This window comes from Podarcis vaucheri (genome assembly GCF_965113315.1).
Source record: "Podarcis vaucheri genome assembly, chromosome: 7".
Classification (NCBI taxonomy): Eukaryota; Metazoa; Chordata; class Lepidosauria; order Squamata; family Lacertidae; genus Podarcis; species Podarcis vaucheri.
Window position 1 is genome coordinate 74,613,953 of NC_138765.1, and position 24,546 is coordinate 74,638,498.

Consider the following 24,546-nt stretch of genomic DNA (forward strand, 5'->3'; position numbering starts at 1 on the left):
GGACATGCAAGCTGGTGCTGATGGGAGCTGGGAGTTCGGCACAGCTGGTGGGCCAGAGCTTCCCCACACAGCAGCTTTAGTGCCACCTTCCAGATGCTGTTGTCAGGGATGGGAGGCACTGGGCAGCAACGTCTGGGAAGCCGCAGATTCCTCATGCCTGTCTGAATCTCTCTCCTGTTTTAAGGCACAGACATACTCCTTGGAGTCAGATTCTGGAGTTGGCTGGGGTGGGGGGCAGCCCTTCTCCATGTAACCTTTGGGGTAGGTGCCTTCCCTTTGCCCCAAATCTTCAACCATTCTGAGGGTGCTGAATCAGCCACTCTTCCTGGGGCAAAACTGGAACTTGAGGTTCTCCTGTTTCTCAGGCCCTTGGCCATCCACCAAAGGGTTGGGACCAGAGGCCAAGAGTGCCAAGACAAGTAAAAACAGTGTGTCTTGCCACCGTGAAGGTCTTCAGCAGCACGGAAGCCAGCAGGTAACTTCAGCACACACCAGCATCAGTACTTGAGTGTTGTTCTGCCAGGGCTATAGGTTATAGGCTAGATGGGGCTGGCCAGAGGGGTCACGGTGGTTCTGCAGTTTGAGCCCTATTTCCAGTTTCAAACCAAACACACCCATTTGGATTTGGGTTAATGGCAGGCGAGATGGCTTTGCAACCGCAGAGGCGCTGGGTTTCGAGCGGCCTTTGCTGAGCTTGTGCCCATGAGATGTTTTGGACTACAACTCCCATCAGCCCCAGCCAGCGGTGCCTGGTGCTGATGGGAACTGCAGTCCAGAACATCTAGAGGTGGTGCGTCCCAAAGGCTGCATGTGGTCCTCGCGCAACTTTTTAAGTAGCCCACGAAAGCATCAAGCTGCCTCTGGTTTTCTTCCGCTAGATTTCTAATCTTTGGTTCTTATGTGGGAGGCATAAATTTCACTGGATGGGGCTGTCATCTTAAAACAGATAAAACTTTGGAGGATTGTCAGCTCCTCGTTTGCCAGGATGAGGCTCTTGGCAGTGAAATACGGCAAATGAGGGCGTACAGTGCTGGGGCTGTCGCTTAGGCCCTCCCCGCCTGGTTTGCAATGCCCAAAGCTAATCTAGGTGTAGGATTGCGCTTGAGGAAGAAAGCACCAAATGAATGGTCCGTCGGCAACACTCACCCTTGGGAGGCAAGCCATGGCAGGAGGGGGTCGTCGTGGCAGCTGTTTCGAAGGCGGGGTAATGGGTGAAGTGGTATCTAGCGTAAACAAACAAACACACCGGAGGAATCTTGACGGGGTTGCTGCATGCAGGAGCTGTTTGGCAAAAGGACTCAAACTTGACGGAGCAGAGTTCCCGCAGCAAGCCCCAGGAGGTGGAGGGTTGTGCAAACGTCTTCTGTTGAACTGTGGTCAAGCTGCTCCTGCTACGACCTGCCTTTCGGGGCCCCACTTTCTTGGGTCGGAGCAGGGAACTGATCTCCCGCAGCACACCTTCACTTTGTAAGAGTGCCGCCCCGTACCTGGAGAAGGCATCGTGCTTCACGAGTCAATCCTTCCATAGGAAGAAAACACTGCAGAGGTGGGGGATAAGAGTCGCGGTAAATGATAGGAAGAATCTCGCCGTTTTTTAAAAAACATTAAAGAGCTTGCAGGATCAGGCCAGTGGCTCATCTGCTTCGGCATCCTGTTCTCACAGTGGCTCAATGGGAAGCCCACCAGCAAGAGTGCAACAGCGACTCTCCCTACTTGCAATTCCCAGGCAACTGGGATTCAGAGGCATACTGCCTCTGACGGTGGAGGTATCACAAAGTCATCCTGGCTAGCTGGCCATTTCTTAGTATGCTAGGCAGCTCCTTCTGTAGCCACTTTGGCAATACACACTACACTGATGCTGCAGGGAAGGCGCACCGAATGCAGCGGGTGTTTTGTGCTGATTGGTGGCCCTCTCTATCAATCAGCATGCAGTCTCCGCCATTTGGATGGGCTAAATGAGGCTCCTTCCTCAAGTGTCCAGGAGCAGCTAGCAGTCCATCAGGCTATAGCAGAGGGTGAGGAAGAGAGCACTGAAGAATCTCTCCATCAGGTTCCTCTCTGTTGCCAGCCATTCCAGGAGGCTGCATCAGAGGGAGAGAGAAGCAGGGCTGCTGCATCAACTTCAGTGGAGAGAACAGCAACCGACTGCACTGGCTGCCATTTGGTTTCTGGGCCCAACTCAAAAGTGCTGGTTTTGACCCACAAAGTCTTAAAACGGCACAGGACTGCAATGCCTCAAGGACCACCTCTCTCCATATGAACCAACCCAGACCCTGCACTCATCAACTGAGGCCTTTATTCATGTGCCTCTTCCACTAGAGGTCTGGAGGGCAGCAACACGAGAACGAGCCTCTTCTGGGGTGGCTCCCCACTTGTGGAATGCTTTCCCCAAGGAGGCTTGCCTGGCGCCTTCATTGCATATCCTTAGGCGCCAGGCAAAAACATTCCTCTTCTCCCAGGCGTTGGCGAATTAAACAATCTGTGGCCTTTTAACCTTTGTACAGGGGGTTATTGTTTCTGTTATTAAGGTATTATTTTTGTAAACTGTCCTGTAATCTTCGGATGAAGGGTGGTATAGAAATTTAATAAATAGTAATAAGTTTCACTCCTTCACTTCTCCTTGAACTCTCTTCCATTCCAGCTAATCACTACTAAAAGCTCTGTAAGACCTCCAGCCCGAATTTGCCTTCCTCCTCCCTCCTCCCTCCCAATCCCTTTTCCTTTTCTGTCTTGCCTTTTAGATTATAAGCTTGAGGGCAGAACTTATCTTACTGTTGAGTTTTGGAAACTGCTCTGGGAGCCTTCTCCATCCACCCTAGCTGCAGAGCAGGGTAAAATGCTTCAAATAAATACATGCCAGCTGCTTAATATGAATTTGGACAGGGGGAGATAAAGTTCTTTTCACTCTGCCCAGCCAGATGTTCCAGTGAAACCCATGAGCTGGACATGAATGGTCCATCCCACTCCCATTGCCTTCAATCCCCAAATTCTCTGGGCTTTTCTATGTATGTGTCCATCTGTTTTTCCTCCCCCTGGATTAATCTCCTCCAATACTCACTCCTTTCTCTCAGCCCTTGTCCAAAGCTGTGGTAGACATGGAACAACGCCCAGAACAGGACACTTTTGATCATCACAGAAATGCAGGAACAGGTGATGACAGCTGCTTCCAGCGCATAGGAACTCCCTTGTCCCCACTCTTCGATCACCTGCGAAGAAAGCACATTCCACGTAAAGAAATAACATTTTCAGAGAGAGAAATGAAAGGAGTGAAATGGGCAGGGTGGACAATTGTCCCATCTACCCAATGTTGCAGCCGGGGGCGAAATGATGCACCTGCAGGAGAAGTGATGCTTGGGGAGCAAGAGGAGAGGCGATGGAGGCCCCACAACAAGTGGGCATAAAACAATCTGGAAGACAGGCTCTGGGGCAATTTGCAATGCCAGAGGAGACAGAAACATTTTGCTAGTGGGGCACTGTGGTTAAGAGTGTTGATCAGGAGAGAGAGGTTCAAATCTCCACTCAGCACTCTTCCTCGGTCTAACCTATCTCACAGGATTGTCATGAGGACAAAATAGATTTCTCCTTGGAAGAGGAGCAGAATACATATGTAATGAATAACATGGGAAGCCAGCTGGTCCTCAGTCAGGCCATTGGGCTGCCTAGCTCAGGACTGTCCACAGTGACTGGCAGTGGCTTTCAGGCAGGAGTCTTCCCCCGCCCCCAGCCTTAGCTGGAGATACCACTGAGAACTGGACCTTCTGCAAGCAAAGTGAATGCTCTATGACTGAGCTAGGGCTTTTCCTTAACATAGGAAGCTGCCTTCCACCAAGTCAGACTATTGGGTCCAGGTGGCTCAGTGACTGGTGGCAGATCTCCATGGTTTTGAGACAGGGGTCCTTCGCAGCCCTGTCCAGAAATGCAGGGGATAAGCAGCTGCTCTGCCACTGAGCTCTGGCCCTTTCCAGAGCTACTGCCAGCATGTATGGATACAGCAGGAATGGCAGGAGCTGTCCCCCCTTCCTAGCCTGGACATTGTCGCTGACTCTGCTCCTGGACCTGATCTGGGATGGAAGCATGTTTCGAGGGGGCAGGCAGCAAGACAGCCAGAACTGCCACTGAAATTGGCTGTAACTTCTAAGAACTCAGGCTTGAGCTTGCTATCTCCTTCTCCCTCCCCTTCCTTTTTCCTCATGTGCTATGTCTTTTGTCTTTTTTTAAAAAAGATTGCAAGCCTGAGTGCAGTCTCAGGACTTTGTAAGCCACTTGGAGGGTTTTCAGGCTACAGGGTAGAGTTTGAATGTCATAAGTAAATAAACAAGCAAGTAAGTAAGTAAGTAAGGCTCAGGAGAAAACATGGAAATTCCTGGGAAGAATTTAAATCATGTTACTGACAGCAACTGAGAGCAGACAGGGAAGGGGAAGGGGAAGGGGAAGGGGAAGGGAAAGGGAAAGGGAAAGGGAAAGGGAAAGGGAAAGTGTGTATAGTTCTGGTTGCCTCAATTCAAAAAAAGATATTGTTGAGTCAGAAAAAGATTCAGAAAAGGATGGCGCAACTCTCCTGCAAGGAAAGACTGCAGCATTTCATACTTTTTAGCTTAGAGAAAATGCAAGTAAGAAGCGATGAAATAGAAGTTTATAACATTATGCATGGCGTGGGGAAAGTGGAAAGTTTTTCTCCCTCTCTTATAACATCCAATGAGGCTGAATAATAAAAGATTCAGGATAAAAGAAAGTCCATCTTCATGCAACACAGTGTTAAACTATGGAACTCACTCCCCCAGGAGACATGCACCAAGTTGGATGGCTTTAAAAGAGGATTAGATAAATTCCTGGAGGAAAGGGCTATCGCAAGATACTAGCCATGATGGCTGTGCTTGTAATGCTTCTGAACGGTTGCTGGAAGCCACAGAAGAGGGAGAGGGCTCTTGGGCTCGGATCCTGATGGAAGGTTTCCCAGAATGGGCATCTGGTCAGCCACTGTGAGAACAGGATGCTGGACTAGATGGGCTCTTGGCCTGACCCATATTTATGAAAACTAATGACATCCCGCCCCCCAAAAAATTGTTCTAGTTTATTGTTTGTTTTGAATGGCAGTGAAAGACGGAACGTGGGACAGCCGTCCAACAAGACCACCATGCCCTAAAATCTCTTGTGTTGTCTCTCTCACTTCCACCTTGGACTTGCAATCCCAATCCCTTCACCTCCGCTGACCTTCTCGTCTCCCACGCCCACTCCTTCCTCCCAACCAGCCAGGCCAGCTTGACCTTTCCCATAAATCCCTGCTGCTTTCCACACAGCTGTGGCGAGAGAGGAAGCTGTCAGATGGCCGGTTTTTGGAAAGCATTGCAGTCCTTGAGATCCCTGTGCTCCTGCTGCTGCTATAACATCAAGAAACCAACCACCCCTCTGTCTCCGAAGAAAGCGAAAAGCTTTCCAGTTTCGGTGCAGCAGCCAATCCGAGCCGCTGGTGTGTGAACAATTCATTCTGAAACAGCAGGTTTCATTTCCGTTGTGTTAAGTGCCAAGATGATGGCTCCCTAGGGGAGCGATGAGATGCCAACTCTGTTCCCAAAGGATCACGGGAGTCTCATGACTGGGCTAAGTTTCTGTTGGCTGGCACAGGAACAAAGGGAGCTACCGCATTCAGAGTCAAATAACTGGTCTGCCTAGTTCAGTATTGTTTACATCAGGGTTTCCCAAACTTGGGTCTTCAGCTGTTTTTGGACTACAACTCCCATCATCCCTAGGGAGCAGGACCAGTAGTCAGGGATGATGGGAATTGTAGTCCAATAATAGCTGGTGACCCAAGTTTCGGAAACTGGTTTTAGACAGGAGACCTCTCCCAGCCATACCTGGAGGTGCTGGGGACTGAACCTGGGACCTTCCACTTGCAAGACAGATCCCTACCACTGAGTTACCCAAAGAAGAGTCTGCCTTATGAGACAGACTATCAGTTAATCTAGCAGTGCAACTGCACCACTCCTCAGATGGTGTTGCAAGGAGGGGAGGGGGTCACCCGGCCCAACCGGCCCACTTCAGAACTGCCTGAGGACCGTCTCTGTGATGCATTTTTAAAAAAGAGAGAGGGTTGTTGCTGTGTCTGAATTTTCCCTGCTTTGCCTTGACCGGAAGCAAAATCCCAGGGCGCCCTGACACAGAGGGATTTCAGAAGCCTTTTGAGCACCCCGACGCTAACCCTCGGATGCCTGGCGATGGCGGGACGTGGGAGCGTTTGGCCGCAATCCTGGAATGTTCTGAGCCTGGCTTGAGTTAACCGCTTCCAAGGGTGAGCAAAAGTCATTGGAAATGTGGGACTAGCACTGGATAGGCATCTGTAGTGCATTTTTCTCAGGGGCTTTTGGCTCAAATAAGCCACACATACACCCCAGTTAGTGGGGGGATGATAATTTATTAGCCCCAGTTTTGGGTGTTTATCTTGTTGGGTCTATTGGACCAAGACAGATGATCATGTTAAACCTGTAGCGGGTGGCCTTTTTGAGCCCTAAAGTATGCATGTTGTGGTGGAATAAGAGCCACACATTTATTCTCCCAGTCCCACTACAACTTCTGTACAAAGAGTTGTGAGGTCTAAACTTGCCCTGATGGTACATTGAGCTCTCAGCATCCTCCCTGTGCCCCCTGCCAGCTGCTAGGCACTGGGCACAGCCAAGAAGCAACAGGATTGGTGTACTAGTCAGCTCTCCCTCTCCTGCTTCTCCCCATCCTGGTCCCCCAGCTGTGATTGGTGCTGTTGACTACATTAAAAAAGGTAAAGGGTAAAGGGACCCCTGACCATTAGGTTCAGTGGTGGCCGACTCTGGGGTTGCGGCACTCATCTCGCTTTACTGCCAAGGGAGCCGGCATACAGCTTCCGGGTCATGTGGCCAGAATGACTAAGCTGCTTCTGGCGAATCAGAGCAGCGCACGGAAACACCGTTTACCTTCCCGCCAGAGCGGTACCTATTTATCTACTTGCACTTTGATGTGCTTTTGAACTGCTAGGTAGGCAGGAGCAGGGACCGAGCAACAGGAACTCACCCCGTTGCGGGGATTCGAACCGCCGACCTTCTGATCGGCAAGTCCTGGGCTCTGTGGTTTAACCCACAGTGCCATCCGCGTCCCGTTGACTACATTGCCTGCCCCCCAACAGAGGCTGAGGAGAAGGAAGGTACATGGGGAGAACCATTCTTGTGGGTTTATCGTGCTCCAAGCAGCAGTCACCAGACAACCCAGAGTGAGCCACATGGGGGCCCTGTAAGGGTCAGATGCAGCGCACAACTTCCCCACGCCCTGTGGGACCTACTGTGGCTTAAGTGCCTGGAAATTAGCCAGTGGCTAGTACACTCTCCTCTTCCTTCTCATAAAGATAAGGCACAAAACACAGTTTCCTGGTACATAGGAAATGTTAACGAAGAAACAGGGAGTTGGGTCCAATGCCCGCCTTACTCAGGGTAGGCCGTCTGCAGTTATCAATCTTGGCTAACCTAGGCCTATTCAGTTCAATGGGTCTCCTCTGAGGAGGACTTGGCTGGATACAGGATCTGAAATGTCAGGTTTGTCCCAGAGTAGTTAGGATCACGTTGATAGTCAGTACCGGCTACTTCGATTTTGCCCATTTGTCCACACAGCCTAGACCTGAAACCATAGGGGCTAGCAACCTTTCTTCTTAAAAATAAAGCATTAAAACAACCCAACTTTACATGGTGAGACGGCCAGTTGCCTGCACTCTGGGAACATGCAGCCCTTCCTTCAGAACAGCCCCTACAGAAAAAGAGCCAGGGGCTTAACTTGCTTGCACTAGCAATCAGCATCTTGAGACTGGAAGAATTCCCCCTGCCCTTCCTTCTCATTAAATCAACAAAACCCTTGGCAAGACTTACCGTGTAGATCAGGTAGGCGAGATAAGCAACCTCGGGCAAATTCTGACTCAGAAAAATCCAGGCTAGAGGTTTTAACTCTTTTAATATCTGGGAAACAGGTGGGGGGGGAATGAACTGAGTTAGCTGCACATTCATTGGTTGGGTCTGCTTTAGCTATACGTAAGTCTAGCTTCCTCTCAAAGTAGTCTCAAGAGTTATCATAAGCATCCCATCAAAGGCTGTGGGGCAGAGCTAGGGCAGCCCCCCCACCCTGCTACCCCCTACTGGTAAAACAGTGGCAAAACTAGGAGGCAGTCTGAGCAAGGAGCCTTCTCCTCCTTCGCAGGCCAAGAGGTGGGCTTTACCAGACACTTCAGAGCCAGCCAACCCTCACCCCCATGCTGGAGAAACCACCAGCAGCTGAACAAGGCAATGGCACTTTCAGGCAGTGGGGACGAGACCTCCGGTCTGGGAGTCGAATGTGGCCCCCAGCCCTCTCAACCTGGCCCTCAGAACTCTCCCCGACCCCGAGTGGTGTTGCTTGCCTGAAATGTGTCCCTGAACTCTGATCATGCCTCTTTCTTGTCTATATGGAGCAGAGAAAGGGGGTATGGGCATTTGTAGTACCTGAGCTACTCCACAAAGGTAAGGTTTAACTCTGTTGCCCCGCCCCCTTTGCCTCTGGTCCTGCCCACCATTGGCATGCGGCCCCCAGAAGGCTGCCCAGAAGGGATTGCGGCCCTTGGGCTGAAAAATGTTCCCTGTCCCTGCTTCCAAAGGGAAAAGGTGGCTCCTCGGAGCATGAGGGGGAAGCTGCAAGACTGGGCTGGCCACCATGCAGAAGGCTTTTGCAGGTCACTGAAGCAAAAGCTCCCTTTCAGGCAGTCCTTGGTTCAGGGAATTTCGCCTGGCCTTGGCCTTGCCTAAACGCAGTCGAGCCACATCTGTGTCTACCTGAAGAGGCACCACAAGCGTAGCCTGCTTGGAGCCCAACTAGCATAAAAGGGGACGGGACAGACAGCCCCTTTCCCCATATAGCTGTAACAACAGATTTTGGCATCTGGCAAGACAATATCCAGGGCTCTGTGGATCCCTCAGAAATGGAACAGGACCCAATTCAGGATGCAGAGTCCAGCGTCACAGAACTGTCACTATCTTTTCTTTCTAGCCCTCGTGGTTGCGAAGAATGTGCTAGAATCTGAAGGGCCAGACGCATAATTCACATAGCTCACGCCAAGTTGCAGAACTTTGCAATTTATGTTAGTGCTTTGGCACAGAATGCTGCTCCTTCTAAAAAACAAATAAATCAGGGCCCAGCATTTCTTAGAGGAAATGTCTCTGGTTTACCCCCAGGAAATGCCCATTTGATCAAGGGGGGGAGGGGAGGTGCACTCACAGCAATGATGCCACAGACAACTTTCAGCCCAGCCCAGAGAATCCCAACCGCCAGGAAGATGCTGTGCAGAACTGAGATCTCCCGAATCGAGGTGAGCAGCAGAACGCACAAGCAAAGCTGGAAGGCAAAAAGAGAAGTCTAAGAGGTTGCAGCAGCTGCACACTTCCCCTTCCTGCGCCCCTTAACCATTTGAAGCTCACAGTCTGTTGTGTTAGTTAACTCACTCGCTTTCCAGAAAGGCAGGCCATTTCATGACCTGTGCTGGGGTCTTTCATAGAAGTGAAAGGGACCCTGAGTTTCATCTAGCCCAATCCTCCGCAGTGCAGGAATATGCAGTTGTCCCATAAGGGGATCGAACCTGCAACCTTGGCCTTATCAGCACCACGCTCTAGCCAACGGAGATATCCAAGCTACAAGGAACACTTAACAAAAATGCAGCTATTCAAGGCTCAGCCCCTCCAAGCGACCATTCAGAACTGCTCTGCAATTTTAAGAAAACTGGTGCCTGAGGTCCACTGATTTCAGTGGGCCTACTCAGAGCTAAACGCAAGATGCAACACCCATGCTACATGCTTTTTTTGTAAAAACACATTTAACTCTCAGTTTCCTTGGCTTTTTATTTTTATACGAGTTGCCCTGCATGTACCTTGCAGAAAAGCAGTTGAGAGAAATGCAAGGCATAGTTGGGAAACAGACGGGCCAAGGGATTCAGGCTGTGGTTTGGACTGCGGCCTGGGCCTACCTGAGCCTGGAGGTCAAAGGTCAGCATGGAAAAGCAGAGGTTGAGCATGAAGTATTGGGCCTGGAGGCTCTCCAAGGCCCCGCCCACCCGGAAGGCCATCATGCTTTCGGTCTGAATGAGGACCACGGCGCAGATCACGTCGAAGGCACCGACTAAAAGGATCAGGACAAAGCGGGCCTTAAGAGGGAAAATGGAAGCAAGACCGTCAGAATGGACCACACGCCCCTGCGGCAGCAGAAGAACCTCCACCAGATTCAACGTGTTTGATGAAGAAAACAGGGAGACAAGTGTGAATACTGCTGATGGCTTGGCAAGAGGTTGCAGAGGAAGGACGCAAGCTGGCAGAATTCACTAGGATGCTCTACATGTAAGGTCTCACCTGCACTGCACATGCAAAGCAGCACCATGCCTCTTTAAAGAGTTGTGGCTTCCCCCAAAGACTTCTGGGAAGTGTCATTTGTTATGGGTGCTGTGCATTATTAGGAGATCTCCCTGTTCCCCCTCAAAGACCTACAATTCTCAGAGGACTGGCTGTTAAACACCCCACCCCCAGGAATTGTAGTTCTGCGAGGGGACCAGGGTCTCTCCAAGCAGCTCCCAGGAGTCTTTTGACGGAAGCCACAGCTGTTCAAAGTGCTGTGATGCTGCTTTAGGTACCGTGCAGATGGGGCCTAAGCAATGCAATCTGAGCAGCACAGAAGCAGGAATTCAAATTCCACACGGACGAAAGATTGGAGCCTGCTCTGAACAGAGGGGAAGTCCAGACCTGCCCCTCTCCTGAATCATAATGTACTCTGCTGCCTCACCATGCCCAAGTCCTTTTGGAGCATGTTTATCCCTCCATCAAAGGTGACCTGCAAGGGACTGAAGTGTACCGGTTCTGGGTGGCTTACATTTCTGCCCTCCCTTCTCGGTTCCAAACCAGTTATGCATCCTTCTAAAAGGGGGGCAGCCATCTTCTTAAAACCGGGGTGCAGCAGAGAAAGAGATTTGTTAGAAGGTGATGCAGGAACATCACAACACACACAACCCTGGGCTGAACTATGCTGACAACAGGCCCCAGAGTGATCTTGCATGATCTAGGAAGCTCCCGCCAGGCCCTTAGTTCATGGCAAAGACCCAACCGCTGACCACTCACGAGCAGTTTGGGCTTTTGTTCGGCAGGCAGGACGCTGAAGTTGACGACTGAGCGCAGCATGACGAGCGCAATGGAGAGGACGAAGACGATGAGCTCCTGGCGGTTCTCTTGCAAGATGCCCCGGCTCACGTAGTAGATGCAGAAGACTGTCGGGGAAAGAGACAAATCCCGCCATCAGCCGTCTGTGCAGGGGAGAAAAAGGAGCCTTCCAAGCTGAAAGGGGAAGCTGAAGGTTGACGTCAACCTAGAAGGCATTTCTTCATTTTTTAAAAAAATATGTATATTTAGAGTTAGGTTAGATTGATGAGGCTTTTTTATCTCCAGGGTAGAGGAAACATCCATTAATTGGCTCACCTGTCCTCCCAACAACCATCTTGTGAAGCAGGGAGCTGTTCCCTGGCTCTGAAGGCAGGGAGTGGAGGCTGAGCAACAGGGAGGTCATTTCAAAAGCCTGCGGTCCTCACGAGTGATTTACAACTTTTTAATGTGTTTTTAAAAGCTAGCACTATCTTGAAAGAGGCACTAGGTTGTATTCAACTAAGACCCTCTCTGTCTCCCTCTTTCCAGGGTAGAAGTTTCCTTAGGATCCATTGGCTGCTGCAACCCCAAATATCTCCGGAGAACCCTAGAAAAATTAAAGGTGTGGTTTTTCTAGGCGGGGAGTGGGCAGGAACGAACAGGAGGCAACAGTAATGGTTCTGGATCGTGCCATTCAAGTCGAGACATTTCTGTGTCCAAACCTGATGACAAATGGGATCCTATTAATTGGGATTCTGTCGAGACGCATCTGCCCGGCAGTTGCAAACACAGAGGGAGGAAAGCAAGGTGGTTTTGTGCAGGAGTATTTCTGAGCAAGGCGAGCCCTGGACTCACCAAATGCTAAAGGTGGAGGGAGGGGGATTGGCTGACTTATCTGTCTCTTTTTTTCTTTTCCACAATGAGTAGGGAGCAGTTGAGCTTGCTATGCGGCAAGGGATTTTGAGGGTGGCAGAGCAGGAGGCAAACATATCTGACTTGGCAAACTGGGAAAGGACCAGCTCAGTGGGAGACCTTAGGTTCAGGTCCCAGGTTCTGTAGGGATGGGTAGACTCCCTGCCTGGGACCCTGAAGAGCCACTGCCAGCCAGTGTGGGCAATACTGAGATAGATGGACCAAGTTGGTTATTACCCAATTCCATATAGCACAGCACAGGGAAATGCTTGATTGGCTTAGTAGCAATTCTTTTAATATACAGTACATGAACTGAGTGCAGTCCTCTCTCGCTTTAATTGTTGGCCACCCAGATTCTGTGCGAAGAAGAGTTGCTGATATTTCTGATGGTAGAGAGCATAGCTTTCGGAGGGGGTGAATATTTTGCAGTTTCCATAACTTTAATGAAGTTTGAATCAAAGCCCTAGACTTTAACACTATAGAGCATATGAGTAACCAAATATCATTAGGGCAGGTTCAATCGGCAGGCCTCCCTTATTGTAACAGAACTTCATCAATGCCCTAGCGGTTTCTTGTGCTTTGACTTTCAATGCCTCCAGATGACACTTACAAGAGAGGGTTTCACTAAAGAGTAAATCTAGGTACCCAAATAAGAGGGCTTGTTCTATAGCTTGGTGATTTAAACACCATTTATACCTAGGACTGTGTTTGCAAAAAATCATCATCTTGGTCTTATTCTGTTTACAGTATGTGCAGAAAACCTGCAAGAGATTTTTGAGGCCCATTCGGGAAAATGAGAAGAGCACTAACCAAGATTTCTTGTTCTTAATAACTGGAGATACCCTCTCTATATATCAAGCTCTTATCTCTCCATTTTGGGAGAAAATTGTTCAAGGACGGGGGTGGGGAATGAGACTTTGTCGGTTGATAAGAACAAGAAATGTTTACCTTCTATGGCCACAGCCAAAATTAAATCAGTCCTAATCTAATTATTGCTTATAACAAATCTCTTGAAATGTAATTAACATTCAGCCTGGGTAGCATCAAGAGCCAACATTATGGTTATTTATGATTTTACAGTACCCATGACGGCAATTGCCTGCTCTTAGGTTGCAGCTATACTCTGCCCATATTGTTAGTATTTTATTTTTTGAGGTGATCTATGCTACCTACTGTCCCAGTCAGGCTTCTAGACGCATAGCAAATACACGGGGTCTTAGAAAAAGCTCAAAAAGGTCATCACTGAACTTAAGTTTACTGAGAATTTCAATGTCTTGGGTTTTTAATAGGCTTTCTCTCTCTTTAGGACCACATTTTTGATTCTCATGATTGCAGAGGTGTGCTCCAAAACTGCTGCTGAACCACATTGCTTTCCTGGTCCTCAGGATCAGCTAAACCAGAAATTAATTTTTATCCTTATTTTTGTCAGTCAAAAATACACTGTGCAAGGTAGCGTGCCATGAAAACTGTACAAAATGGGAGGAAAATTGTGCAGATGTTACTTTACTGCCTTCACTGTTCTCGGTTCGGGAAGCCAGCCTTTCTCGGCAGAGAACATGCAGAATTGTTGTTGGAGCACAAATGGCCTCAGCTGCCGGTCGTGCCTTATGTTTGTATCTTCCTTTCTCCAAGTTCTCAGGGACCTCTTCATTACCTACTGCCCGATCGTTGCAACCGGACTGAACCCAACGCCTTTTGCATTCAAAGAAGGTATTCCACTTTTGTGTTGCAACAGAGGTGTGAGGAACCTCAGTGCCTGGCGGCCAAATGTGGCCCACGAGGACTCTCTGCCCGGCCCCTAGAACTGTCCCCAGGCCACACCCCTAACCAACCTGCTATGCACCCTGCCTGTGTGCTTTTGCCCCGCTGGAAAGTGTGACTGAACTGTGATAAGGTACCCTGAATGCCTGGAGATGTGTGTGTAGCCCAGTGCCCCAAGTCATGCCCAATGCTCTGCCCACTTTTCGCTCTGGCCCAACCTGCCACTGACATCTGGCCCCCGGGAGGTTCCCCATAAGGGAATGTGGCCCTTGTGTTCTAACCCTGTGCCACTGTCTCTTTTAAAAAAAAATATGGGGGGAGCGGGGTCTAGGCTGGGCCCTCAATATTATATCCAACGGACAGGGTTATATGGGGAAATGGGGAATACCACCATAAGCTATTGGAGGATACAAATGTAACCATTTAAATTTGTAATAATAATAATTATTATTATTATCAATGGGCCCTGCCAGGCTCGTTCTTCTCTGCCCTGCCAAAACCTGTGTCAATACTAAATAGCACCTGATGTTTTTGACCAATCAGAACCTTAGAACCTGCCGGCATTCATATTCCAACTGCAAAACATCTCAGGAGGCCAGCGCCTGTGAAGTATGAACCTTGTCAAGGGCGCCATGGCAGATTCATGGTTTGATTAGAGAACATGAGGCAGGTAGTATGATGTTCACGAGGGAGGAGAGGGGAAAGGGAGGTGGCGGACCTGTTGGCAGGGGAAAGGGGGAGTGTCAGTAGTGTTGCGCAGCTCCCTGCTTGCCTCACAAGGTGGTTCTTGGCTCAAAGGGGACCATGGGGCGCAGTGGTACAAAGCATGGGTGGGCAGCTTTGGGCTCTCCTCATGTTGCTGAGCAACAGCTCCCTTCGGCCCCCAACTAGCATGGCCAACGAGCAGAGATGGTGGGAGTTGTTCAGCAACATATGGAGGGCCAAAGGTTCCTCACATCTGGTACAGAGACAGGAAAAGGCCCTAGATCAGCGGTTGCCAAACTTTTTGGACTAAGGGGCACATTTTGGATTTTGAGAGAGGGATGCCAGTCACAAAATGGCCGACATGGAGGGTGGGGAGGTGGCATAACACAAAATTAGAAAGAGTAGGAAGTCCCCTATAATACCGCCCGTGGGTTCCATCAACTGGGGGCCTGCAATAAAATGTTGCAGTGCGATGTGCTTCTGTCACTGGGTTCCATTCCCCCTCCCAGTTTTCTTTTTCCCTCTGCCCACTGAGCATGCACAATCCACAGTGGGTTGTTTGGGGTTTCTTTCTCCTTCCTCCTTTTTTAAAAAATAATAATAAATGCCCAGCTACATGACAATCTTGAACGTCACCTTTTGATTTCTATGGGCAGGTTTCACCTCTGCCTGGGGTGGGTGGGGGGGGCATTAAAAAGAGCTTCACGGTGTGAACCAGGAAACAACCTTTTCACACGCCGAGTTGGTTCTCTCTAGCCTTTTTATATCTATGCGTCTCCCTTTGCAGCCGCCATGCCCCATTCTGCTTGGTTGTTGCTTTTTCTCTTCTCTGACAGTCAGCATTCTGTAGCCGTTCAGTACTCACTGGACAATTCTGGGGGGGTTTCTGTGCCTTGCGGCATTTTTTTTTTTTTTTAATGCAGTCCTGCAAACCACCAAGTTATCCTGCTGATATGTATGGTTTGTGTGGTTTTGGCTTTGTATGTGCAAGCATGCACGCACAACCATGTCCAAACTCAAAATGGAATGGTTATCTACTAGGGTTTTGAAGTTCGACAGCTGGATTTGGACGTAGCAAGCGGGAGGGGGGGAATCCTAACCAGATTCCTATCAAGGAAATGGTTGGGCTAGAGGCGCCACCTACAGTCCGTATGTAGTATTGCCCACAGTTCCAGGACAATGGAGGTCAGAAAACAGAAAAGGTCCAAAGTCCTGGGAGACTGGGCTTGGGTGGAGACTCAAAGGGCACCAGTGGTTATTTTCTTAGGCCTTAGTTTTTCACCTGCAGAAAGTGAATGATCTCTGCCATGGCACTGATGTGAACAGGAAACGCTATAACGATTGCAGGAATGCAAAAGGAGCATAGAGAGCTGTCTTATACTGAATCAGACCCTTGGTGCATTTAGCTCAGTATTGTCTACACTGACTGGCAGCAACTCTCCAGGGTTTCTGGCAGGGAGTTACCAGAGACTGAACCTGGGACCTTCTGCATGCAGAGCAGGTGTTCTACAGCTCTTTCCTGTGGGATTAACCATTAATAAGCAGAATTAATAGCGTCTGGGAGAAAATAAAGTAGCTTGTCCCGTTCAGCTCCATGCACACCTGAATAATGCCATTTCTTGAAGAAATTATCTCCACAGTTGAAGGAGTCAGGAAGTTATTTATTTATTAGATTTATATGCCACCTTACCCTCCAAGGAGCGCAAGGTGGTGCACATGGTTCTCCCCATTTTATCCTCACAACGACCCTGTGAGGTAGGGTAGGGTGAGAGGCATTGAGCGGGGAGTCGAACCCTGTTCTCCCAGGTCACAGTCCAACACACTCAGTCGGTGGCTCAGGCAACTGCAGGAGGGAGCTACTTCCCTTCTGCCTTGTTTTCCAGCTTCCTGTATGTATCTGGTTAGCTATTGCATTTTCCTCTAGAGGGGTCTTTGCTCTGATCCAGCAGCTCTCTTTTTTAACAGATTATATTTTTTGTATTATATTCCCATATAAATTATAGGTTCCCGTGCCCTATGTAGGACAAAGCAACCAGCCTCCATTTGTTGAGAGTGGGGCAAAGCCTCCCTCCCTCCCTCTTGTCTAGGGGTCAGAACTGAGTGGGCTTAGCCCCCCACGCACTAAGATTCTGCCAAATGCACCTCTTGACCAATGGTGGCTTGTGCTTGTTGGGACTGGTAGGGTGAAAGGCAGGGAGGCCAACAGTAGATGGCGCCAAAGCCAATGACAGGCAGAGCTGGCTAATTCTAATTTGGCCTGAATCCACCTCCCTGCCCAATTCTACAAGGTTAATACTGAGACTTAGGAGGAGGAAGCTGACAGCCCATGCCACCAGCTGGAGTGGTTCTAAGAAGACAGGCAAATGGGGGCGGCTGGCTGAAGGCAGTTCCACTCACCCCAATGGACCAGATACTCTTGACTATCCCTTTTATAAACATGCTGCCATTTGTTGTATGGTTAGATTGCAGAGGCTGCAAAATGTCAGGCCAGCACAACCTTCATTAAGAAGACTCATGTTTGTGTGCTTCCATGTACAGACACATTTCCTCCCCTACCTCTCACCTGAGGCCTCTGCAAAATATAGCCCTTCTTCCCACCCATCAAAAACATAAAACGGGCATTTTGCTGTAGAGTCCCCTCTTCCTTACCAACGCCGATCAGCTGAATGAGAGAGACAGTGAAGTCTTCGTCCTTCTGCTGAACGAGGTTCTCTATGGTTAATCCGATGACGCTCAACAGGGAGAGGATGGTGACGCAGAAATAGATCTTGACCGGAGAGGACAGCTCCGACCATGGTTTGATCTGCAATCAGAAAGGCATGTAAATGTTCTCTAAGCAGCTTTGCAACTAGGTAAAAAAACTACATGGTTTCATAGCAGCCCTGCAAAATAATCCAGTGTTGTTTTGGCAGGGTGTGTTCTTTCGAACTCCCTGCTCATATGTAGCAGGCAGGGACCTTCCCTGTATTGTTTCCCGTGCCTGAGTAAAACTTATTTGTTTAGGCAAGGCTACCCAGGCAGGTAATTTTAACAGGTAGATCTATTTTCAAACTGCTTGTTTTCTTTATAGCTTGTTAAACGTTATGTCAACTGGTTTTTAAGGATTGCTTTTATCAATATTTTTAAATGAATCTATTGTGCCAACTGCCAATTCCAGTGGATGCTCGGGTTGCGAATGTGATCCATGCGGGAGGCACGTTCACAACTTGCAGCACCACATCTGCGCACGCGCAGGTCGCAATTTGGTCTTCTGCACATGCGCAAAACGCGATTTAATGTTTTTGCGCATGCACGAGCGCCGAAACCCGGAAGTAACCCGTTCCGGTACTTCCGGGTTTGGTGCAGTGCGCAACCCGAAAATGCGCAACCTGAAGCGTCTGTAACCCGAGGTATAACTGTAAGTGGTATATAATTTTTGTTAAATAAATAAAAGTTGGGAGCTGGGGAATGGGTGAGCCTGAGAGATGGTAGTTAATGACAAAGTGGTGTCCCCCCCCCCCCGTTTTTATTCATTCATTCATTAAATCTATCTATCTATATCAGGGGTTGGCAACCTAAGGCCCATGGACCACAAGCGGCCCATGAGGGTCGTTTTACCGGCCCACAAGCCGCCCACTCAGCGAGTCCCCCCCCCCCCCGTGCTGCACTAAACCGGCACAGGGGACTCACTTTTGCAGCGCCAGAAATCGTGTCTGCACAGACACCAGAAATCATGGGTGTGCACGCTCACACGCACACGTGATCCCACCCATGGAGTAGGCTCAGCGGCAGTGAACTGGCCTAGGCAAGGTAAGCCTTGCCGACCCCTGATCTATATCATGCCCTTCCTCCTGAAGCAGCTCAGGGCAGCAAACCCATCAAGCAAACTTCATAGTGCTTTTCACCAATAGGCTCTGTTTTCAGGCTTTCAAAATAATCAAAGTTTCCTGAATGATGTACATTTACGTATGTCAGGTTTTATTATCTAAATGGAGCTTTTTTAGAGCAGAGGTTTGATAGGTCCCCGCCCCCAAGTGACTTTTTAAAAAAGTCACATGGAAAACAGAGAAAGTAGGTGGGGTAGAAGCAGGAGATAAAACCAAAGAGGGATATGTCATTACTGCAACAAACGCAGAAGGCCAGGTGTAGCTCTAAGCATGATAAATGCAACTGAAACTAACAGGAAACCAATTGGTTCAGATACTTACAGGGCCACATGGGGTAGGAATGAGGTCTTGATGTCTTGGGGTTAGATTTGGCACCACAGCGGTTAAAACTTCATTTGGCAGGGGAGGATCTTGCGTCTCCTCCGAAGGGAAAAGTAGGACCCTGGAGGGAGAGAACAACAATGAAAGGATGTCTGGAGGTGAAGCTAAGTGGAAGTTTTGCATACAGATGTGAGAAGGTTTTTGGGTTCACTGGGTAGCCTCTGACAAACCATGGCTCCTGCCCAGTCAGTCTTTTACTGAGCTGATTTCAGTTTGAACTTCCTGCTGCAACTTTTTGAATTGGAGACCTCATGGGCATGCGGGGGGGGGGGGAATCCCCACCAAGATGCCCTTGCTGTTAGCTAGCATAACAAGCATACTTGCAGACGCCACAGGCTGTTGTGCGAGAACAGAGGCAGCTCCTTTTGTGAGTCAGGACTGCAAGAACATGCATGCTTTTCCGCTGCATGGAAATCTGGACCACAATGACATGCTCAAGGATGTCACGATCTCTTCCCCCATCCTGTCCGCACTTCTAAATTTCAACTGAAAGCTAAGCTTCTTTTGCTGCTGAAGTAGAAGCAACCAGGGTGGAACCTTCCCCATGTCATAGTGTGGTGTAATGGTTAGAGTGTTGGATTAGGACCTGGGATAGCAGGGTTGAAAGCGAAGCCACAATGTATGACTTTGGACTGGTGACAATCTCTCTTGCCAAAACTACATCACTCGGTTGTTGTGAAGATAAAATGGAGGGACGCATGCATGCCTCCATGAGCACCTTCTAATACTAAATATAATTATTACTTTCATGGCATTTACTCATTGCATTTATTTATTTATTTATTTATTTACTTGCACAATTGGTCACTTTTTTAAAAAAAACAACCAAGGTAACTACATGGATCTGTATAAATTTAATAACGTTTTTAAAACAAATTAAGAATATTTGAAGGGCTTTTTTCTTTTCTTTTTTTTAGAAAACATCTCAGAATTCAAAGTTTGGTGGTGGTGGTGGTGTGAAATGTGACGTCAACGGTCGCGGTGAGGTCGCGACGTGACGCGGCGCCGACGTCACAGTGCCTGCAACACTTCAACCACTTTAATGCGGGCCAGAAGGAGAACTCTCAGGTCCAGACTGGTAGCTCCACCCTCGCACCCAACCGCCGCCATCCCCCGCCCCCCTCTCGCTCGCTACGGGTCCCGGCGAGGCGCAGGCGGCGGCAACTACCTCGTGTCGGGAGGCTCCATGGCGACAGAGTCAGTTACATGGCCCGACGGGGAAGCGAGCGGGCGCCAGCTCCGCTTCCAGGCCTCAGGCGCGTTTTCGGGATCTGGTAAGCCATAGAGACACTGGCCGAAGTCCTAGACCGGTGAAACTTCCGGTAAAAACAGGAAGTGTATGCTGCTCTTCCGTCGCTCTTCACTGTCACTTCTTATGTAGAGACTTCGCGTTGGGAGTTCAAAGGAGTAAAGCCCGTAGAGATATAAATTTAGAGTGACGCATAAACGGAAGTACAACTTGGACTTCTAGAAAAAAAACAGACTTGGTTTTTTTTAAAAAAAATTAAAAGCCCCCTTTCACTTTTAAAATGTTTTATTGTAGTGGGGTTAAAAAAAAAAAAGTTGCCGTTTTAGTCATCGCTTCGTATGGATGAAGAGGTGCCTGGTGTGATGCAAACCCTCCACTTTTAACTGGAAAGTGGATTTGTTGTTGTTTAGTCGTGTCCGACTCTTCGTGACCCCATGGACCAGAGCACGCCAGGCACTCCTGTCTTCCACTGCCTCCCGCAGTTTGGTCAGACTCATGTTTGTAGCTTCGAGAACACTGTCCAACCATCTCGCCCTCTGTCGTCCCCTTCTCCTTGTGCCCTCCATCTTTCCCAACATCAGGGTCTTTTCCAGGGAGTCTTCTCTTCTCATGAGGTGGCCAAAGTATTGGAGCCTCAGCTTCACGATCTGTCCTTCCAGTGAGCACTCAGGGCTGATTTCCTTCAGAATGGATAGGTTTGATCTTCTTGCAGTCCACAGGACTCTCAAGAATCTCCTCCAGCACCAGAATTCAAAAGCATCAATTCTTCGGCGATCAGCCTTCTTTATGGTCCAGCTCTCACTTCCATACATCACTACTAGGAAAACCATAGCTTTAAAAAAAAAAGTGGATTTACTGAGATAGAAAGTTTACAGTGAATAATAGAAGGCTCATTTTGTTTTATTCCAGACCCATTGGAATAAATGGACATCAGCCCCATTCAACCCCTACTTCGTTTGCCTGTAGCCCTCCAAATGTCATTGCACTACAACTCCTGTCAATCCTAACCATTGACCATGTTGCCTAGAGCTGAACCATTCTGAGAGGGAGCCAGTTTCCTCAGTCCTGGTTTGCGGGGGGGGGACGGACTTTAGGCTGGAAGTGCCCATAGGAACTGAACGGGGGAGGGGGTGTCTGTGCAGACACCCATGCATTTAAATTACACCTTCCTCCTGGAAACTAATTTGTTTAGGCTGATCGGTGAGGGAGGAACTACAATTCCTAGCATTCTTGCAGGATGGGGGCATAGCTGTCAACTTTCAGATTTGAAAATAAGGGATCAGCAGCCTCAAAAATAAGGGATCAGCAGCCTCGCCTGTCCCGGGAACAGTCTACGGGATATCTAACAATCCAGGATAGCAGTGGGAAGCAGCGGGAAACAGCGCTGAAATAAGGGGATTTCCCGCAAAAAAGGGAAGTTGACAGCTATGGATGGGGGTCCTTTAACTATATTGTGTATGCCACAACATTCACACATCTCCCCCCTCATTCCTGATTCCTGGGTTGGAGTAAATAAAGTAGGGAACTTCCTCAAGTGGACTAGAAACTTGGATTTTCTCATATTTTGTTTGCTTGCTTATTGGAAATATTTCAGCTTCGTGGCGGCGAAAGAAAGAAAGAAGGAGAGAAAAACATTATTTCCTCCCTCCCCGAAGGTGAGGGTGTGTGACCTGAGTCGTCTCTAGAAACTTACAACTCTGTTATATCGCTAGCCCCTTCTTGTATTAACTAACGCTTGCTAGTTATCTTTGGCTGCAAAATCTCTCACGACAGCAACCCGGAAAAGAGATGCCGGGAAATTCGTCGCGCTCTGCACGTGCCTTGAGGCACAGTCACCTTGCGATGTCAGGTTTGGGGCCGGGCAAAGGAGCCTGGTCCTAAGTGCCAGTCGCTCTCCGTCACCTTGAGAATTAAAGTATTCATCGCATTCATAGAATCGCAGAGTTGTTAAGGGATCGCGAGGGTCATCCAGTCCAACCCACTGCAATCCAGGAATCTTTTGCCCGATTTGGGGCTCGAACCGGGGACCTTGAGATCTCTTTCTCACTCCCCACAACACCTTGCTCCGCCCGATCAGAGGAGGAGCCCTTTGCAGACCAGGCGGGGCGTCTCCATCCGCGGAGGCGGCCGTGATCATGGCTGCGGAAGGGGAAGGCAAGAATTGTCCGGGACCGCAGGCAGGTGGGTGTGTCGGGGGCTAGCATTGTGCGATTTCATTGCAATGGCGGGGGTAATTCCCTCCCCACCCCACCCCAAATTTGGGAAGTTGCTGGAGACATTTGCAAAGCTTAGCGCCGCCACATCCACCCCCCCCCGCAAGGGCTGCGCTGCAGGGATTGCAATATATTGTTTTGTGGGTTCAACACAGCAACGCGGTGCGTGTTTGTGTGTGTCTCTTTGAATGGTTAGTTCTGCCGCGGCATCTTGCAATTGTTAATTTTGGGGCGGGGAGATGCCTGGATGTTTTTTGAATTATTGCCAGGGCTCAGGAGCTCTGAATGTAGTGGTCAAACTATTGAAGTGGGTACGGGTGGGTGTATTTCTCATCGGCTGAACCAGGGATCACCAGCCCGCCCACGCACCCCCTTTCAAGGGTAAAGAGGGGGGTGGTAGATACGGCTGAAATAAAGGCTGGCAGTGGTGGTATTGTAGTGGTGATCTTTGAATTAACCCTGGAACTGAATCAGAAATTAGCACCTTAAAGTAAGGCTGCATGCGCACAGAATAGGGTTAACACACAATTTTTCCTCTCCCAAAGAATCCCGTAAACTACACTCCCTAGGAATCTTGCAGGGTGTGCTTTAAAAAGTTATGTGGGTATGCAGCCTAAAGGCTTAATTGTGCCATGAACTCTTTGGCACTTCACCAGATCATGTAGAGGTGTGTACCTGTATCCACACTGTGTGTTTGTGTGTATGTAATAGCACGCTGATGTTGTGGTGTAGTGGTTAGGATCTGGGTAACCAGGGTTCAAATCTCCCCCACTTAGCCATGAGGATCACTGGGTGAGCTTGGGCCAGCTACTGCCTCTAAGCCTGACCTGGCTCACAGGGTTATTGTGGGGATTAAGTGAGGAGGGGGAAACCATGGACTCCACCTTTAGTTCATTGGAGACAAAGGTGGGGTATAAATGCAGTAATATAGATGCACAGATGGGTGTGTAGAAAAATGTGAATGGCAGGTTTCAGCAGGAAAGAAGCACGAACAATAAGCCCCTGACCATTCAGCTGAAGCTGAAATGGATGAGGAGAAAGCACAGCGACCATTCCAGGACAGCAATTTGTGACTGCCACCCTAGCTTTGCCTTTCGAGTGGGACAGGAAGCCAGTTTTTCCATTCAAGCCTCAACTAATAGAATCAAACATCTTGATCCATTGTCACTTCACCCTGGTGTCTCCTTTTGCAGTTCCTCTGGTGTCAAATAGGCTTCTGGTGTCAGAGCTGTGGCTGCTTATTCTTTTGCACAGAGACAGACCCGTTTGTCCTGGGGAGGCAGGCATTGTTAACAGTAGACATATCACATTGATAAAGAGAAATCCAGGAAGATCAAAAGCTGCAACTGCTGGCCGGTCAGTTAAGCTTGGCAAAGAATTATCAGGTGCTCGGCCTCTTTTGTCCCGTGCTCATTTGGCTCCACTGTTTTCATTTGACTCCATTGATGGGGGGGGGGGGACTCAGGCCTTGAGCTCAAATAGAACTCCAGGCATCTCTGTCTAGGCCTCAAAACTCTCCCCAGGCCACAACCCTCAGTGACCCAAGTGTTTTGGCCTGGCTGGAACTCTGACCGTGCCTCTTGCTTTTCTGAATGGAGGCTGGAGGGGGAGGTATGTGTGCATGCACAAACTAGTCTTCTACAAAAGGTATAATTGTATTTGCTGTTCCACCTACGTACTTTTGTCTCTGGCCCTGCCCAGCACTGGCATGTGGCCCTTGGAAGATTGCCTAGTAGAGAAGGTGGCCCTCAGGCTAAGAAAGGTTCCCTGTCGCTGCTTATCATTCTCTGTACTTAGGTGTATTTAAATTACAGCTATGGCTTGAATCCCAATGCATCTGATTCAAAGAAGACACATGCCATAATAGAATTGGTTAGTCTTTAACATGTCATGAGACTCTTGGTGGTGTTTGCTGGAAGAAGTCTAAGACAGTTGCTTTTCTTGAGTTTCAAGAGCTTCATTTGACTTGGATTAGACCCAGAAGCTTTTTCCAGGGTCAGTATTGCCTGTGTGTGTGATTAGGTACAGAATGATATTTATTACTGTCAGGTAGGTTAGGCCATGATGGGGCGTATAGTTGAAGATCATCAAAGAGCTTTGTCACTGAGTGTGAACCCTGATCTTTCAAGTTTAAATCTGACATGTTCTGCATTTTACATGTTCCTCTTCTTCTTTGGCGATCACTCGTAGCCATGAACACGGTCTTAACAGTGTCTGTAAGTGACTGTGAGGCCAATTCTGGATCCACCCATCCTTCCACAGTGGGGACATAGGTTTCCAGGCGGGAGTTAATCATGGTGAGGGTT

The 24,546-nt window shown here is 48.9% G+C and overlaps 2 protein-coding genes across 3 annotated transcripts in view; one reads left to right on the forward strand and one right to left on the reverse strand.

The window, feature by feature from the left end:
* Positions 1–20,064, reverse strand: LOC309536322 (uncharacterized protein). Its single transcript, XM_082230454.1, has 9 exons — positions 19,947–20,064; positions 18,719–18,839; positions 17,181–17,334; positions 11,136–11,281; positions 9,998–10,174; positions 9,256–9,372; positions 7,881–7,967; positions 3,059–3,206; positions 1–1,538 (listed from the first exon to the last, which is right to left on the reverse strand). Exons 1-9 carry the CDS (start codon positions 19,964–19,966, stop codon positions 1,507–1,509), a joined length of 1,002 nt encoding a protein of 333 aa, XP_082086580.1. The 5' UTR covers positions 19,967–20,064; the 3' UTR covers positions 1–1,506.
* Positions 19,938–24,546, forward strand: part of SLC35E2B (solute carrier family 35 member E2B) — a 24,452-nt gene continuing 19,843 nt past the window's right edge. The window contains exon 1 of one of the 2 annotated variants that reach the window (XM_082230284.1): positions 19,938–20,052. The gene's annotated coding sequence lies outside the window, so the exon portion shown is untranslated. Of the gene's footprint in view, positions 20,053–22,084; positions 22,209–24,546 lie in introns of those variants that run through there. The other variant, XM_082230283.1, reaches the window with a different exon arrangement.